We start from the raw sequence: 16,611 nt of genomic DNA on the forward strand, positions 1-16,611 counted from the left end.
CCAAATGTCCATCACCAACTGCAAGCAGATCTAGTGAAGCACATATGGGCAAAGTTTGAAATGTATGATGATTAAATATGCTTTGTATCGTACTAATTACGTTATTTGTGTGTTGTGTGTTTAGTTTGTTATCTTGCATTTTAAGTTAAGCAAATAAAATGTATTATTGTGTGCTTAGTTTCTTTTCTTCCATTTAAAGTTAATAAAATAAAATAAATTATTGTGTATATTTTTTTAAAAAAATATTAAATTGTTAAGTGTTTTAATTTAATTTACGTTAAAAAAATATTACGTTAATTTAATTTAATTTAAATAAATAAAAAAACATTAAATTAAATTAAATCGATAATAGTTTATTTAATTTAATTTTTATCGTAAATTTTAATTTTATGAAATCATAAAAAGAAAAATATAAAATTAAATCAAAATATGAAATAAAAGTGGTGGGGTAGGGTGTTGAATGAAAAACCATTGGAGTGGGTAAAAGTTGAATGAAGTGTTGAACTTGAGAGAGAAGGTGATGTGGAGTGTTGGGAAGAGAAAAAGTGGAGTGTTGAGGGTGTTGAATGTTGAAACCATTGGAGATAGTCTAAGCTCACTTTCATTGCCTATCAGAGAAATATATGACAATGATGAATCAAGTTTAGCTCCCTCATCCAGAATCAATTTACCTCACTCAAACAGCAAATATATTTTATTTTGGTCTTGATATCTCTAGCTTACAGTAGAAATTGTGGTTTGGATCTGTCATTCATGTACCCCAAAACAGAAATTCCAAACGATGCTTCCCAAAAGCTTGATTTTCGTAAACAAGTAGTTCAACTTGTTCAGTGTAAAACCAGCAAATAATAATGCAATATTAAAACGCTAAAACTGGATGGGAAGTGCTTCAAGCTGCATGTGCTTGGAGTAAGCAAATAACTACAATTCCAGACCTACTTTGGCTAACAATTGTTCTAAACATGCGGAATTTTCTTGTCCATCTTACTATGAAGACATAAGAAAAATATCAAAACTGTTAATTTGGCTCTTACATAAGAGAACTAAGTGGTTAATTGCTCCATTAATTGCTATCACCACCACCTGTCCATTCGTTCCAGTCCTTGTCAACATGATTTTGTGCCCACTTGACAGCAACACGTGCAGCTTGTGGCCCTCCAGGCAAGCCCCGTTCACTTACGGCATCAGCCATGTCGGCGAAAGGATTAACCAAGAGTGTACCAGGACCTCCATACTCAGAATGTAAGAAACTGCCAAAAATCTGTTCAATTCAATGCACAATCGTCACAGAATTCACAGCCAGAAGGTGTACAAAGAATAAACTTCCTAGGGAATCAACAAATTGAACAGTCATTGGAGTTGGACCGCATCTAGATTGCAGATGAAATGTGTAACACATTCAAGCAATATCAAAAATCAACAGGCCCTTCCATTGACTTGAATATGGAAGCATATTGATACCATAAACAGATAAATTCCACCTTCTTTCTTTCTATTGTCTTTTCCTGGTTGTCCAGAATTCTTTATAATGTTAACTTCTAGTTTCATATAATTCTTTGAAAGATGCATCACTAAGGGTTTTCAAAATTTCTCACACTTATCCATGGATTAAAGAAGTGTGAGATGCATATCTTTGCAAACTAAACTATAACATGACACCGCCTATTTTACCCAACATAACAAAGTATACAGCCTCAGGAACTCTTCTGTTGTAATAAAAAGCCACCGACTAAGGTAGTGTTTGGTTTTACAGTGTTTACCATTTGAGCCTTTTTTTATTAAATTGAAAAGCCAATTTCCTCCATCCTAGGGAATAAATGAGAAAGGAGTCACCAGGCTCCATTTCAAACCAATTTTGCACGAAACCAACAAAGTAACAAACATGAACGCCCACTCATGCTTTCCTACTACAATAAATGTTTCGCATTCAAAGCAGGGTGATAAGGAATGCTTTTTAAAAGTGTTTAGCATTCTGACAAATCAGTCAATGTAATTTCATCAGTTAATCATTATCCTTATTGTCCTCTCCCCCAAAAAAAAGGTGTTCCTAACAGTCACAATGGGATACTACGTACTAGTATTGAGATACTATCAAATTAAGGGCAAATTACACTCACCTTTCCTGAGGTTTACATTATTGCACCAAACTCCTCTCTATTATTTAACCAGGCACTAACAACTCTTATTTTATTGACGACATTGAACAAACCTCCATTGAAGATTATCATTATTGCAGTAACCTCTCTTATTTATCATTGTAACACACAGCATTTCTCTATTATTCTAAATGGTGTATTTAGGAAATGTGGGAAGTTCATTTCGCAAAATAGAGGGAAGATCAGTGTAATAATGATAAATCTAGGTGGAGGTCAATCTAATTTGCCCTAAATCAAACTAAAACTCATAATTGGACTCAATAAAAAACAAAAAATAGCATCGAAAAATCTTGTGGGCAACCAAACAGGGTAATAGCTATTTTGGATGAACTTCTAAAAAAGTACCTATAGAAAGCAGCAAATACAATGTTGCTTAGCTTATGCATTTTATCATTTTCAGAAACAATCTCATTTAACTTCTCAATAAGGGCACCAAATATTTTAAAAAAAATCAAGAAAGATAATCCAAGCCAAAATCAAAGGGTAGTGGGCATAAAGCAGGAAACTAACTCACCTCAGTGCAAACTCCTACAACTTCGCCAACCGAATCTCCATAGATATCTCTCTTCGAAAGCTTATTGAGAAGGTGACTTTTGAACTTCTCCGTCTCCTGAAACAACAGAAAAAAAAATTAGTTTAAAAAAAAGTGGGAAATAAAATTAATTTGACAGAACCCATAAAATGAAAGAGAAAACTCACGGCATCTGCAAATTCAGGAATTGGGTCGGGGAATTTGTACTCAGCGGCTCTAATAACGAACCGTTTTGTGGATGAAAATGGTAAAGTTGCGAGCTTTCTTCTTCCGTTTACAGAAGGAAACAACGAGAAACGTTGTTTGCATTTGTTGTTAGGGGTTGAGGAGCACAAGGAACGAGACGAAGGAAACAATGAAAATTGAGTGGAAGAGGAAGAAGAAATGAGGAAGGGTGCTGCAGCACACGAAGTTGAAGTCATAGGGGACTGGCTGCCTTCTACTTCTTTATCCTGCTATTTGGAGCTCAAAAACACAATCTTCTTCAAGTGACACCTTTGAACTAACTGATGAAAAACCCACAGGGTACCCTAATTAAATGAACCCTTAGACCATTGTAAATGGTGGTCGATGAAAATGGGTGTTGAAAATTGTTGAAGATTGTTGATAGGTTGTAATGGTTGTTGAAGATTGTTGAGAGTGATGAGAGAGAGGAAAAATGTTGAAAATGTTCAACATTGTTGGATTGCCTGCGGGTGTGCCACGTGGCGCGAGGCCAATGGCCACCGTCAGGCGCGTGCATGACAGGCGTAGACAAGGCGCGTCACGCGCCTTGTCTGCAGGAGAGAATCCTTTTTTTTTGCTTTGACACGTGTCATTTTTTTGACTGGTTCGCCGGATTTCTTTTACCCTTATCTTTTGAACTCAATTATTTCATCAAAAAAAATATTTTCTGAAAAAAAAAATATACCAAAATTCATGATTTTTTTTTCTCTATAAATAGAGACTTGGTTCGTTTGATTTGGACACAGAAAAAAAACCAAGTTTTTCACCATCTTATTATGTTTCTATTAGCCTTTGTTTTGAAATGGATCCCAACAATCACCATTACAACACCCAGAATTCTTCTAACTACCCAAATAACTACCAAAATCTCAACAATTATCCAGATCCAAATCATTTTCCCAACCAACGTCATCAAAATCTCAACGATTATCAAGATTCAAATCAATATTTCTACTCACGTCCTCAAAATCGCAACAATTATGAAGATCCAAATCAATTTTCCTACCCACGTCCTCAAAATCCCAACAATTATCAAGATTCAAGTCAATTTTCCTACCCACGTCCTCAAAATCCCAACAATTTTGCACCAAATTCCAACCAGTCATCCTTTCATCCCTCTATGAGATATCCATCTCAAACACCCCCGTCTAGTGGTTATATGGCAATGGTGAATGAAAATTTTCCAAGTGTTGATGCACCTGAATTTCCCGAATTTTCAACACAAATGACTCTTGGTGGCATGACAGTTGCTAATCAATTCACTCCAAATCAAGAGGATACAACTCCTAAGAGCAAGAAAACCCACTCACCAGCATGGAGCACTGCACAAATTTTGGTGCTAATTAGTGGGTGGATTAACTGTGGAACAAGCAGTGTTGTGGGGAAAAACCAGAAAGGAGAAACATTTTGGAGAGATATTGCTGAGTATTGTAATGAGCATTGCTCATTCGATCCTCCGCGTGATGGAATTGCATGCCGAAACCGCTGGAATTATATGAACAAAATACTGGGTATGGATTGACGCTTATGATGCCGCTAAGCGTCAGCAAGCAAGCGGTTGGTCGGAAAATGATGTTTTGGCAAAAGCGCGGGAATTATTCGCCTGCGGCAAGAATGTTCAATTTACTTTGATGGAAGAATGGATACAACTCCGTGATCTGCCACGTTTTTGTAGTCAAGTAGGAGGAAATAGTGGCTCAGCAAGTAGTGGATCTAAGAGATCTCACGACAGTGATGCATGTGGCTCAACCTCTATAGGATCAATTCCTCGTCCAATCGGTAGGGAGGCAGCTAAAAGAAAGAATAAAAAGAAAAGTAGAGAAGCTCCCTTGGAGGAGGACAAAGGTTGGGGTTGGGATAATTACGAAAATATGAAGGAGAAAAAGCTTGTACGATTGGAGAAGATAGCATCGGTGCAAGAAGATAGTCATGAAGAATTTTACCGTCGATCTCGAAGCTGACCAATGAAAATAATGTCTAGAGAAAGAGCGGCATATCAAATTGTAATCTCTCTGACATTCTTGAGGAGAATGTCAAGTGCAAAGAAATCACATAATACTCTACAAAGCACATTGATCAAGGAAACAAGTACAATGTTGTCAAAATCAAGTTTTATCTTTTTTCTCACAAAAGGACTAGAACAAAGCTCTAAGTGCTACCAACCAACTGACAAGATGCACTTTGTAGCATTTTACCTCAATAAAAGGACATAGTGCATTTAATGCACCTGACGAGAATATCGTTCGATCCAACGACTATCAACAAACCCTATAAGCTCTTGATGTATAAAATGAGGACTTAAAGATTATCATAGGCAAGAAACGTAGCTTTAATGTCGATCAACTTCTATTCTTCATCAAGCAATCAAGAAAAGTCCTAACCTCGTATGAGAGAAATTACTAAGAGTCAAATCCATGTACCTAATTATCTCTAGATCAAGAACACAAAGTACTTCACAGAGTTGCGAGGTCTAATTTTTCTCCTGGAGGGTGACTTCTCCTCTTCATCTTGACTTTTCTCCTTGAGGGTGAGTTATCTTCTTGTCATCTTTAAGCGATGTTTCTTCAAATGATATTTCCTGAAGGGTATGACAGTAATTTCTTGAAATACAATTCATATAATATACATAGTCAGTTCATTTGCACTCTTGAACATTTCACTCTTGAAAATTGTTATCATTCAAAATAAGATAGACGATGCATTCAACATTTTAAAATTAACACACCCTCCATCTCACCCAACCCTTATATCTCTGATATTGAGCTAGAAAAAGCAAAAAGATCCACCTAATTCACTCGTATTTACAGTTAGTATGTTGGCTGTGTTATGGTCAAGTTAATTAGCTTTCCGGTATTCCGTAAATAGCATTTATAATTGATAACTTTCTATTGAATTGAGTGCAAGCGCTGGCGCATCAGAGATTCAGAACAGACATTCCTGATTTCCAATTGTTAGACAACAAAGATTCAGAACACTCAGTGTTAGATATGCTCATCTTGTAACCACAATTTTTTTAGTTCATGTCATTGTGTAGCACATGTTGGAATTTATTCAATCAAAATAAAAAGCGAAATCAAATCCACATATTTTGTTGCTTTTGGATCAAGATGCTAGTGTTGTAGGTTGACAACTATCTACAGTACAAGCCAAGATGTCCCTGTAATCCTTGGATATCTTGAAAGAGTCATAAACTTGTCCATCATTGCTCCTCTTGTACTCAAACAAAAGGTTTGAATGATCAAATGCTGTAAGTTTGACAAATCCAAAGTCATGGTCTTTGAAGATACTCCAAGTGGTGTTTATGGGGGAAAATTCAGCAAGAGATGCTCCTCCTCCTCCAACCACAGCATGTATTGTCCCATTCAAGGAGCCCTTATAGTTGTTCTTCTCTTTACTGGTGCAGATATTCTGAAGAAGAAAGAAAATCAGCAGTTACTTATAATTACTTTAATCTAATAATATGTTCTTCCTGAGCAAACTGACTGTCAATGAAGCGACAAAATAGACAATCGCCTGCTATTGATAACCCTGGTAGAAACTAGTGTATCTATGAAGTTAAGGGAATACCTGATATATTGGGCATGTTCTTTCATAGTTATGAACATGTCCATACATGGCTATGTCGACCTTATACTTTTGCCAGAGAATTTGAAGGTCTTCCCTTCCCATTGGTTCTTCGAACGAGCCTTCTGCCACATAGAACCCTGCAGAAGAATAACCAAGCACCCTATGGGCAAGGAATATCAACCATGGCTGTTTTTGTCTATCAACCGATGCTAGGCACTCTTCTATGAACTCATACTGCTCTGTTCCTTTTCTCCAATCAAGTTCTGTGTTAGCTATGCAGAATCTGAACATGCCATAGTCAACGGTGTACCTGGAAAAGTAATTTAGTTTCCAAAGGAAACATCTTCATTGGGAATTGGTCTGTAAACTCAAGAAGCTGGCTAAATTTTCTTATGAACAATCTTTAAAATGTTAACGAAAAGGTTTTTTTTTTTGTTGGATCACATATTTTCTTATGAACAATCTTTAAAATGTTAACTAATTTTTTTTGCATTACTATGTAAGCTTTATGGTTTGAGAAAATGTTAAAGCTTCTATAAACAACACAAAGCATATATAGTCTGTACAAAAGATTGAACTTATCGACATTTTGTACCAAAATTTTTCTCGGTTCTCAGCAGGAACATAGAACATGGTCTGAGCCAGTACACCACATTCACCACCGGAATCCAAGGTCCCATAAAATGATCCACTTCCTGGCCAGTCACGTTCATGATTGCCACTAGAAGTACATAATATGAAACCATAAATTAGAGAGTGAAGAGTAACTGTGAAGATACAAAAATCAATGGCATAACTTGACAAACCTTGCTGTCATGTAAGGCACAGTTGATGCAATTGGCTCAATCTGTGCAGTAAACTGATCCCATTGTGAAAGATATCCATTAGCATAGCATATATCACCAATGTGAAAGACAATATCTATGTCGTCTAAGTCTTTGATAATCTGCTTAGTAGTGATGAGTGAGCCAGGCTGGAAATTGTTATATTCATTGGAGCCATCAGCTTCTGCCTGCTTGTGGAATAATAAAATGAACAATTGTTATATACCAGAAATTTAAATCAAAAGCAAGAATACTTACATATTTTCCGGTTATAATATTTAGACAATGCACAATATATTTCATTCATTCAACTCAGGAAAAGAGCCAAAATAAGTGATCATATATAATGGGAACTAAACTAACAAAGGATGAAATATCAAGGAAAGAAGTAACAAAGAGATCAAATATACTGATCAATCTTGAAAATATAGCATATTTTATCAATTTGTAAATCCAGAACACACAACATGGTTATAATTTATAAGGTCCATAAAAACTACCTTTCCCATATCGCCAAATATGACTACACGTTGTACGGAATTTTGACCAGGATAAGGAGATGCTTTAAACTGATATTCTTTACTCCAAATTATTGTACCGTTAAATAATCTGTGCCCCAGCTTGTATAGGTACCTGCAAGTATGAAAAACAAATCACAAGATTAGGGCCACAGACAGTAAGCTTCAGTTAATAGACTCTTAACATGTTGCATCTGTCGTCACAAATAAATATTTGAACCACAGGTACGAAGTAATATTGTGCTTGGTTTTTGATAATAACAGAAATCGTGTAGGGAAAAAAATGTACATTTGGTGCTTGTCCTCCTTTCTATCAAAGACACACAACATTTTAATTGCTTGATAGCGGAGATCTTTAGGAAAACTTCCCTCCATTAAGCCTTCATGCTTCCAATTCAACCAATCAGAAGGAATTACAAGCATCAAAATTTCAAAGATACAATGTTTTTGTTTTCACTCAACAAAGTTATTAAAAACAAGTTAAAAAAACTGGAGAAAAGAGAAAGAAATTGAGAGAAGAATGAATTAAAGAAGAATTTTTTTGAAGAAACTTGGTCTCTGATTCTCCGACTGGGAAACAGATAGAAAGAATACAACAGAAAGAGTACAGCCCTGGATATCGAGAAGTTAGTTCTCTCACATAACTTCCAACTGGTTACTTCCCTCTTAATTGTTATTTTACGTAACTATAACAGTTAAGATACAATGCTGTTACAGCAAACAACTCACAATAACAATCAACAACTAAGTCAAATGGAGGGTGCAGGGTAATTATCCCCTACAACTCTCTTACATTTTCTCTCTTATGCCCTAGTAATTGGGTGTCCAACCCTACCATTACCCTGAAGAAAAGCAACAGCTATTTCATCAGCTGTGAGAGGGTGACACAAGGTAATAAAATGAGTACTTGGTAAGTCTATCCACAAAAACCAATATAGTAGCATTGCCTTCAGATTTAGGCAATTCCCCAATAAAACCCACGAAAATATTAGTTCAAATCTGTGTAGGAACAGATAAGAGTTGTAACAACCTAGCAGGAGACAAATTATCATACTTGTTTCTTTCACAAATCTCACATGCAACCACAAACCCCTTAATATTTTTGCCTTCATCCCTTGCGAATATAACCACCATACCAATTCTTTTATATGTTCGAAAAAATACTGAATGACCACCAATAAGAGAAGAATGGAACTCCTCAAGAATACTAGAGATCCAAGAAGAAAGAAAGACTTTGATAAAACCAATCTACCTGAAAATATAGCTACTGCTCCTTCAAAATATACCTAGAATGTGAATCAGGATCCACAATTTAATACTGGACAATTTTCTGCCACTTGTCATCTCTTTGTACTTAATCATGCATCCTTAAAATTGAAATTGCCCCAAAAGAACTTTTACTTGATAAAGCATCAGCTACAGAATTGTCCATTCAAACTTTTCTTAAATGTTCTAATGATAAAATGTTTCCTAGCAGATATTGCTTCAACTTTTGCACGGCTCTCACAACAACCATCAGCTTCCTTTCCTATACATATTTTCTTTAAATTCATTCTGATAAAGTGGTACTTCGAAATGCTAAAGGTCTGGCTTCTTGTAATAGGACAGCCGCTAAACGAGTGTCTGGTGCATCAGATTCTCAGACAAATGTCTCAAAGAAATAAGGAACGGCTAATGTAGGTAAAGCAGTCATACCCTGTTTAAACTATTCATAAGTGTTTTGTGTTTTAAACTTGAGTCGATGGTCTCCCAATCTTGCCGTATTCCCTAACAACTCTTCTATAATAGCCTGTTAATCCCAAGAAACCCCTGAAACTCTTAAGATCTTTAGGAATAAACCATAACCACATAGCTTACAAATTCTTTGGGTCAGCTTCTACCCGACCAGTACAGATTATATGACCCAAATATTCCAAATTATCCTGACCAAAAGTTCATCTTTTTTTTCCATTCAACTTCAAATTATGCTGCTGCAACAGTCTCAACATACTGTCCAAATGGCCCACATGTATATCCATCTTCAACTCAACTTTACAGCAAATTACTTTGTATTTCAACTTTGTATCCATCTTCTACTCCATCTCATATTAGAATTTGGGAGGCATAACTCAACCCAAAGTCTAGCTCAAGAGTTGAGGGTTGCTCTACCCTTTATAAAGGCTATCTATGCCATATATCTAGTCAATGTGAGACTTCTAACACACCCCCTCTGGCCTAGGGCTGAACATCTGGAGCGTGGAATTTGCAGGATCGAACATCTGCAGGGTATGGGAGGTCTCCACCAACAAACAGATCTAGGTAAGGCTAAGATGTCATATTAGAATTTGGGAGATCTAAATCAACCCAAAATCTAGCTCAAGAGTTGAGGGTTGCTCTACCCTTTATAAAGGCTACTATGTCATATCTCTAATCAATGTGGAACTTCTAACAAAGGGGTTTCTCCAAATCCTTAGAAATGAAATTGTGGGCCGCTCCACAATCTATCAAAACATAACCATTTGAACACCTATATGGCCCAAAACTTTCAGTGATCTTCTAGCAGTAAATCCTACAATACTGTTCCCTCTTGTTTTTGTTGAACATAATTATGCATCAGTATGTAGTTCAGTTTACCACATATATGGTACATGGGTAGCACTCATTTCATTAGTTCATTGTAGTAAACACTTGCTGTAAATTTATACATCACGCATTATGTTCTACATGAATTCACAAAAATAAATTGGATTTTGAGGAATCACTCTATTGTATTAAATTTTGGGTACTACAGTTCCAACATGTGCATAAGCTAAGAGTTGCAGTAGATAGGAAGACATGCAAGACGAATAAAGACCCAAAATGAATGTAGTACGAGGAAAAGATAGAAGAATGGATTACGAGATTTGCTTAATATGGTTTGGTCATGAGTGAACAAGACGAATAGAGACCCAAAAAAGTTAATAATATGGAGGATAGCTTGATAAACAAAAGGTAGTAGAAAGCTAGAAGCTAAGGAAAACTATCGAGGGAAATTATTAAGAAAGGTCTTGATCTAAATGGTCTTTCCAGAAATAAGATTTTTGTAAGAACACAATTGCAGTATTTTGACCATGTAGTAGGATCCACCTGGGGGAGAAGGACTTTGTGGTTTCTGCTGTAGTTTTTAAGGTATTATTTCACTTTAAAGAAATGTTTATAGATCAGATCAAAAATATTTTACTATTAAGCAATAAAGTTGTTTTCAAGTACATAATTATTCCCATATAAGGTTATTTTAGTCTAACTTTTTGTTGTGAAAATCAATACTATATCAGCTTGGTTATGTATTAATTAAAACCAGGAACACTGCAAATAAATAATATCAGTTTCCAAGCAAGCAAATTCATGATGCTCATTAAGATACAACATACTCTCGGTTAGGCCATAAATCCTTAAGAAAACTGGTGTGTATGTATCCTGGGTCACGCCATCCAACAGTTCTTGCTGGTGCACCTATTTTGTCAAGATTAAAAAAATTAATACCAATTCCTTCTTCTTCTGAATGTAATTTGCAAGAACCAACCCATATTATACAAATGCCAAAACTGTCAAGATAACATGGTTTTCCAACCAAAGCATGAACTTTTCCTGAGCCTCAAATAATGATAAAAATGACGACTAAAAGTAAAGAAAAAGTTGCATACCACACATTGTGTTGCGATCAAAAGTCAGTGTACCAGCAGGAGATTGCACAAGCTTCCCTCCTTTTGGGCCCCATTCAACTAAAGGCTCAGCTTCACTGATCCCATATCCACTTGTCCAAGTTACAGTAATCTGTTAAAAGAATGTGGTCAATAATCTTTTGATAATCCCAGATTTTCTTAATTGACATATATAGACAAGCATTTACTGACAGATATCATTTGCTTATAAAAAAAAAACTGAGAGATATCATTGAATAGAAAGATTTGAAGTTGCAATTAGAAGAAACATATGCTGCAATAATGTGCCATGAGAATTATATCTGAACCTGGAAAGAAATGCTATTTTGAGGTTATATACAGAGGGAGCTTAAACTTACCTCATCCCATGTTTTCCCTTGTGCTAATCGTGGATATACTGGAGCATTTGGATTGATGAATAATATTTTATTTGACACTGCTATGAGCTTTGGCTGTCAAAAGTAATAAGAAAAAAAGGTAAGTATTCGAAAGATAAAGCTCAGAATAAAATCCATATTCCTGAACTTTAACATTGTACACAGAATTAATCAGGCCGAATACAGTTACGGATATAAACAGCAGAAAATAATAAATTAACCTAAAACAAGATTTGGGACAGGTTATACGGGAACAAAACTTTGTTTCTAAATAGAAGTTGCAACAGAAGTTAAGAAAATGTATGCATGCCCATGCAAGTGACTGTGTGGGGAATGAAAGAGGAAGAGGGAGAGTTATGGAACCTCTTCAGATGTTATAGAAGAAGAGCCATCTACGAGGTACCAGCAGAAATAGAAGATGGACAGTAAGCCCAAAGGGACATTGAGACATTGGCATCAAACACCTTTAACAGAAAATAAGTTTCATTAGGAGCTATATGATGAAAAAATAGTTCCAAATAGTTAAATTTTGATTGCTTTCTTGAACAAATATTTTTTAACTACTGCACGGTTTCATGATGAAGTTCCCACGAAGCAATTGGTCTCCGAGGGTTAGCTCAAGTGATAAGTGCTATTTATGGGTTGGGGGGAATGAAGGGTGAAGGGGTCAGGGTTCAAGTCCTGGTGAACAAACTAATTTACTAACATTACTAACTAACATTTGTCTATCAAAAAAACAAAAACGAAGCAATTGGTCTACACTATATGCTCACAAAATCAACAGTAATAAGAAAAGTTTGCAAAACAGAAAAAAAAAAACTGGAAAGGTTTAGTGAATTGGAAAAACTTATAATCATAATGCATCAATTAAGTCGTACAAGGAAACTTGAAGTAGAGTTTATATGAGAATACATTTGTTAGGCCACCAGTGAAAAGAGCAAATGAGAAGTCAGATCTCTGATTAATCAACTGAAGCTTCAAGGAACCTTTTCCAGTGTTCTTGTAACTGGGACTGGAGAAATTGGCATACTGAAACTGAAATCAGAAACAACAAAGGGACAATTTAAAATCAAACAGTTCAACTTTCGAGTCCTCTGTAGCTAAGGATATTATGCAGCCACACCAACCTTGATAGGCGCAGAGCACAACAATGGAGGATTCACAAGTCTGTTTTCTGCAGGGCAGGTAGAAGCACTGGAAATTGTGAAACATTTTATTCCCAATTAATGAAACTAGACACTTGAGATGCAACTTATGATTAAATATGAACAAGTTCATGATATGATGTAAAGAAGCCTACCTGAAGTTTGCAGGAGAAAATACTCCAATCCAATCATCTATTGTTGGCTTTGGATTACTATATTGCAATGTAACCCATTCAGTATTTTGTCCCTATAACATTCAAGGGTTGGCCATCATTTTCTGCTACCGAAACTTGTTTACATTTATGCAGGAAGTTATAGATAGACAGACACTAATGAATCTAGAACTAAACAGATAAATAAAGACGACTCTTAAAATTCAGATTAGGCCTAACTCTACCCCACAAATTAACTTAGGGATGATGATTGCTCTACCCTTTATAAGGCTTAATTAGGCATTAACACACCCCTCCCATGTACAGGCTGGAAATCCGGGGCGTGAAGTTTGTAGCCGGACTGAACATCTGCGGTTGACTTATTTATAGATCTAGTATAGGCTCTCGTACCATCTTAAAATTCTAGTAAGTGTTGGAAATTTTGGGATGAACAACGCGAACACCGAGCTGAACAACAACCTTGGTGGAATGGAAACAGCAACAACACGAACAGTACACCATCACGAACTAAAATCTGCAATAAAACAAGCTGAGTCGCGAAAATCAATTCGCTGTCTTTGAGAGTTTTATTCGGGTATTATCCCAAACACTCCCCCAGGATTAAACAGCCTCTTCCGATAAACTGGGTGACAGAACTAGCGAGATTAACTTAATAATATGCCCAGGATACAATTCAGATGGGAGATGAAGGGAGAGGAAGACTAGTTTTCTGCTATATGTGCTCATGAGAATAAGCTTAGTATTTATAGGGGATGATTTCACCAAATACAAGATAGTGGAATGCATAAATAATGGGCGGCAGAAATTAAATAGTGGGCGGCAAACCTTAATGAGAGGGTGGCAACACAATAAACAAGGTGATATAATCTATATTGGACGGTGGCATTTATAGTGGATGGTTAGCACATGTAAAATTTGGTTTTGAACTTTTGAAATACTCATTAATTTTCCAACAGTAAGACCTAACAGTGTCAATTTTCTAAGGTGGCACATCCTTGCAAGTCAATGTAAAATCAATCAAAAGCTCACCTTCAAGCCAAGTAAATCAGGAGTGGCTTTGATATAAGCGCTTTCATCAAGATCAAATATTGTGTTATGAATGGCAACTTTTGAAAGGGGCTGGTGCTCATCTGAGACTGCTCGCTGAAAGGTTGCAAGAATAAGCAAAGAGAAAAAGAGCATTTTTGACTTCTCCATCGCACAACCCATCATCTAAAAATGAAATGCAACCAATCAAAACGAATAAAGTAACTGCAATGGAATCAAGTAACTGAACTGAAGACATTAAAGATCAACCTTTGGCCACAAAAATGCCAGATTCAATTTGAAAAAGCACTTTTGAGCCTGAGAAACCAATCCATACTTCATAGTTCCTAGAATAAATAAGCAGCAGAAAAGAAAATTGAAAATCAACTTGGCATGCAAGAAGAAATTTGAAAGAAGTAGAGAGAGGTCACCTTTGGAGGAGAACAGAACGTGTAGTGAAAGCTCAGTAGTTTAAAATGTAAAGTGGAAGAAAGATTGCTTTGACAATATGCTGACCACAAAGGTTTCTAATTTATGCGTAAATTCAGGTAATAAAACTTTCGAATATCTGCTGGATGATTCTCCGCCCCCGCTGGCCTCAATGGGAAACCGAAATTTGTGACTTTTATTTTGCTAGTTGACATAATACCCTTTTAGATTTGCATAATCATAGTCCTCGTTAAGCATTTAGGCAATGTTTCGTTCAAAAAAAAAAAAAAAAGCATTTAGGCAATGTTATTGCCTTATTGGTGTAACCCCACGTTTATTCATGTTACTTTTACTGTAAAACTAGTATATTTACCCGTGCAGCATATTTCCAAACATATTAAAAATTGTTTTTAATATATTGGTTAATTTTTTTATATAAATGATAAATAAATATAAAAAAAATATTATATTTGATTAATGTGTTCAGGATAATGATAGAGTGCACGAGGATGAGGGCACGATGGGAGCACGACGCAGTTTTCGGCGGTTTAAAACCGCCAGAAATGTGTAACGTTTGCGGTTTTTTCTAGCGCTGAAACCGCCACTAAATGTCGCTCCTTCACTCTCGTGCATTAACCTGTCGTACCAAATAGCAGTGCTCATGTGTTTATGATGTAAGAATATAATAAATTACATGATTTTTTTTCATTTTTTTTATTTCTTTTATGTGATAGAAAAAATGGATCACATATTAAATTACATTTTTTTACATTATATAATTTTGATTTCATAATCACTAAATAAATACGGACATTTAAAAAAATCTAAAGGATGCAACAGATAGCTGATTCAGAGCATTTGAAACGGAGGCTTTGAAATGGGGATATGCGGAAAAAGATGAAGAAGCCCTCATGTAATTTGGGAATTGCTCTCTCTCTCTCTCTCTCTCTCTCTCTCTCTCTCTCTCTCTCTCTCTCTCTCTCTCTCTCTCTCTCTCTCTCTCTCTCTCTCTCTCTCTCTCTCTCTCTCTCTCTCTCTCTCTAATGTATAAAGGACTTGTTATCCAACAACTTGTTCATTTGGAAGCTGAATTTATCTATGTTGTGAGATTGTTGTGTTGATTGGATGCTTAGAAAACTTGACTTAGCGACTCAATAATTTAATTTTCTTTCTCATCGAAAAACTTAAACATAAAAGAATATAATCTATATATGTTCATTTATTCCAATTATCGTAAAAATTTCATATATATATATATATATAAATAAATATATATATATATAAATATATATATATATATATAACTATATATATATATAACTATATTGTTTGTTACAAAAGCAATTTCGAATATAGCAATATTTCATGTAAAACGTTTTGAAACATGTTTCTATGAAAAAATAATTAAACCCTCTAATTATTCTCCTTTAAAACAGCCGCTGCAATTCCTATCAAGAAAACATTTCAAATTTAAATTTCCTTATTTAAAAAAATGTGTAAACAATCAGAGTTGAGGGTTGCTCTACCCAAAGTATTTTTCATGTAAAATGTTCCTCTCTATAAGAGTTTTTATTATGTGGGTTGTTTTCATGTATTTCTTATATCATTCAATAAATTTTATGTTGTCAAAAAAATAAAAATATAAACTATATAAGTTAATTTATTCCAATCCTAGTGTGACAAATTTTTAGTATCTAATTTTCTTATTTATATATATATATTTACTTCTAACTTATGATTATAAATCTAAATTTGTATAGAAATTTAGTTTTCTTTTTCTTTAACTTGGAAATATTTTAATGTAAAAGTTCTTCCCTAGGGGAGCCATATTGTCATAATCAAGTTGTAATACTTCTGTATATATCCACTCTTAAAATTATTTAAAAAGTCTTGAAAAAGAACTAATATATTAAAGGCTAAAAAGCACTTTTGGCCCCTGATGTTTCAAGTTTGTGCAAA

The 16,611-nt window shown here is 35.2% G+C and overlaps 2 protein-coding genes across 9 annotated transcripts; both read right to left on the bottom strand.

Moving 5' to 3' along the window:
- Nucleotides 1-772: 772 nt before the first annotated feature.
- Nucleotides 773-3,287, bottom strand: LOC130715650 (protein PLASTID REDOX INSENSITIVE 2, chloroplastic-like). The gene is made up of 3 exons (XM_057565768.1): nucleotides 2,856-3,287; nucleotides 2,671-2,766; nucleotides 773-1,261 (listed from the first exon to the last, which is right to left on the bottom strand). The coding sequence occupies exons 1-3, from the start codon at nucleotides 3,108-3,110 to the stop codon at nucleotides 1,064-1,066; spliced, it is 549 nt and encodes a 182-aa protein (XP_057421751.1). The 5' UTR covers nucleotides 3,111-3,287; the 3' UTR covers nucleotides 773-1,063.
- A 2,545-nt stretch (nucleotides 3,288-5,832) lies between these two features.
- LOC130710386 (probable inactive purple acid phosphatase 1) lies at nucleotides 5,833-14,860 on the bottom strand. 8 transcript variants are annotated; one of them, XM_057559620.1, is made up of 14 exons: nucleotides 14,655-14,860; nucleotides 14,494-14,570; nucleotides 14,227-14,409; nucleotides 13,180-13,271; nucleotides 13,007-13,073; nucleotides 12,792-12,914; nucleotides 11,862-11,954; nucleotides 11,485-11,614; nucleotides 11,212-11,293; nucleotides 7,805-7,937; nucleotides 7,287-7,492; nucleotides 7,076-7,201; nucleotides 6,481-6,790; nucleotides 5,833-6,321 (listed from the first exon to the last, which is right to left on the bottom strand). In XM_057559620.1, the coding sequence occupies exons 2-14, from the start codon at nucleotides 14,563-14,565 to the stop codon at nucleotides 6,016-6,018; spliced, it is 1,923 nt and encodes a 640-aa protein (XP_057415603.1). In that variant the 5' UTR covers nucleotides 14,566-14,570; nucleotides 14,655-14,860; the 3' UTR covers nucleotides 5,833-6,015. The 8 variants fall into 8 exon arrangements, with proteins under 8 accessions (XP_057415603.1, XP_057415605.1, XP_057415610.1 ...); XM_057559622.1 differs by lacking the exon at nucleotides 14,494-14,570 and having other exon boundaries at nucleotides 14,655-14,859; XM_057559627.1 differs by lacking the exons at nucleotides 14,494-14,570; nucleotides 14,655-14,860 and having other exon boundaries at nucleotides 13,007-13,053; nucleotides 14,227-14,365.
- Nucleotides 14,861-16,611: the final 1,751 nt, after the last annotated feature.

Source organism: Lotus japonicus, chromosome 4, assembly GCF_012489685.1.
Source record: "Lotus japonicus ecotype B-129 chromosome 4, LjGifu_v1.2".
Taxonomy (NCBI): domain Eukaryota; kingdom Viridiplantae; phylum Streptophyta; class Magnoliopsida; order Fabales; family Fabaceae; genus Lotus; species Lotus japonicus.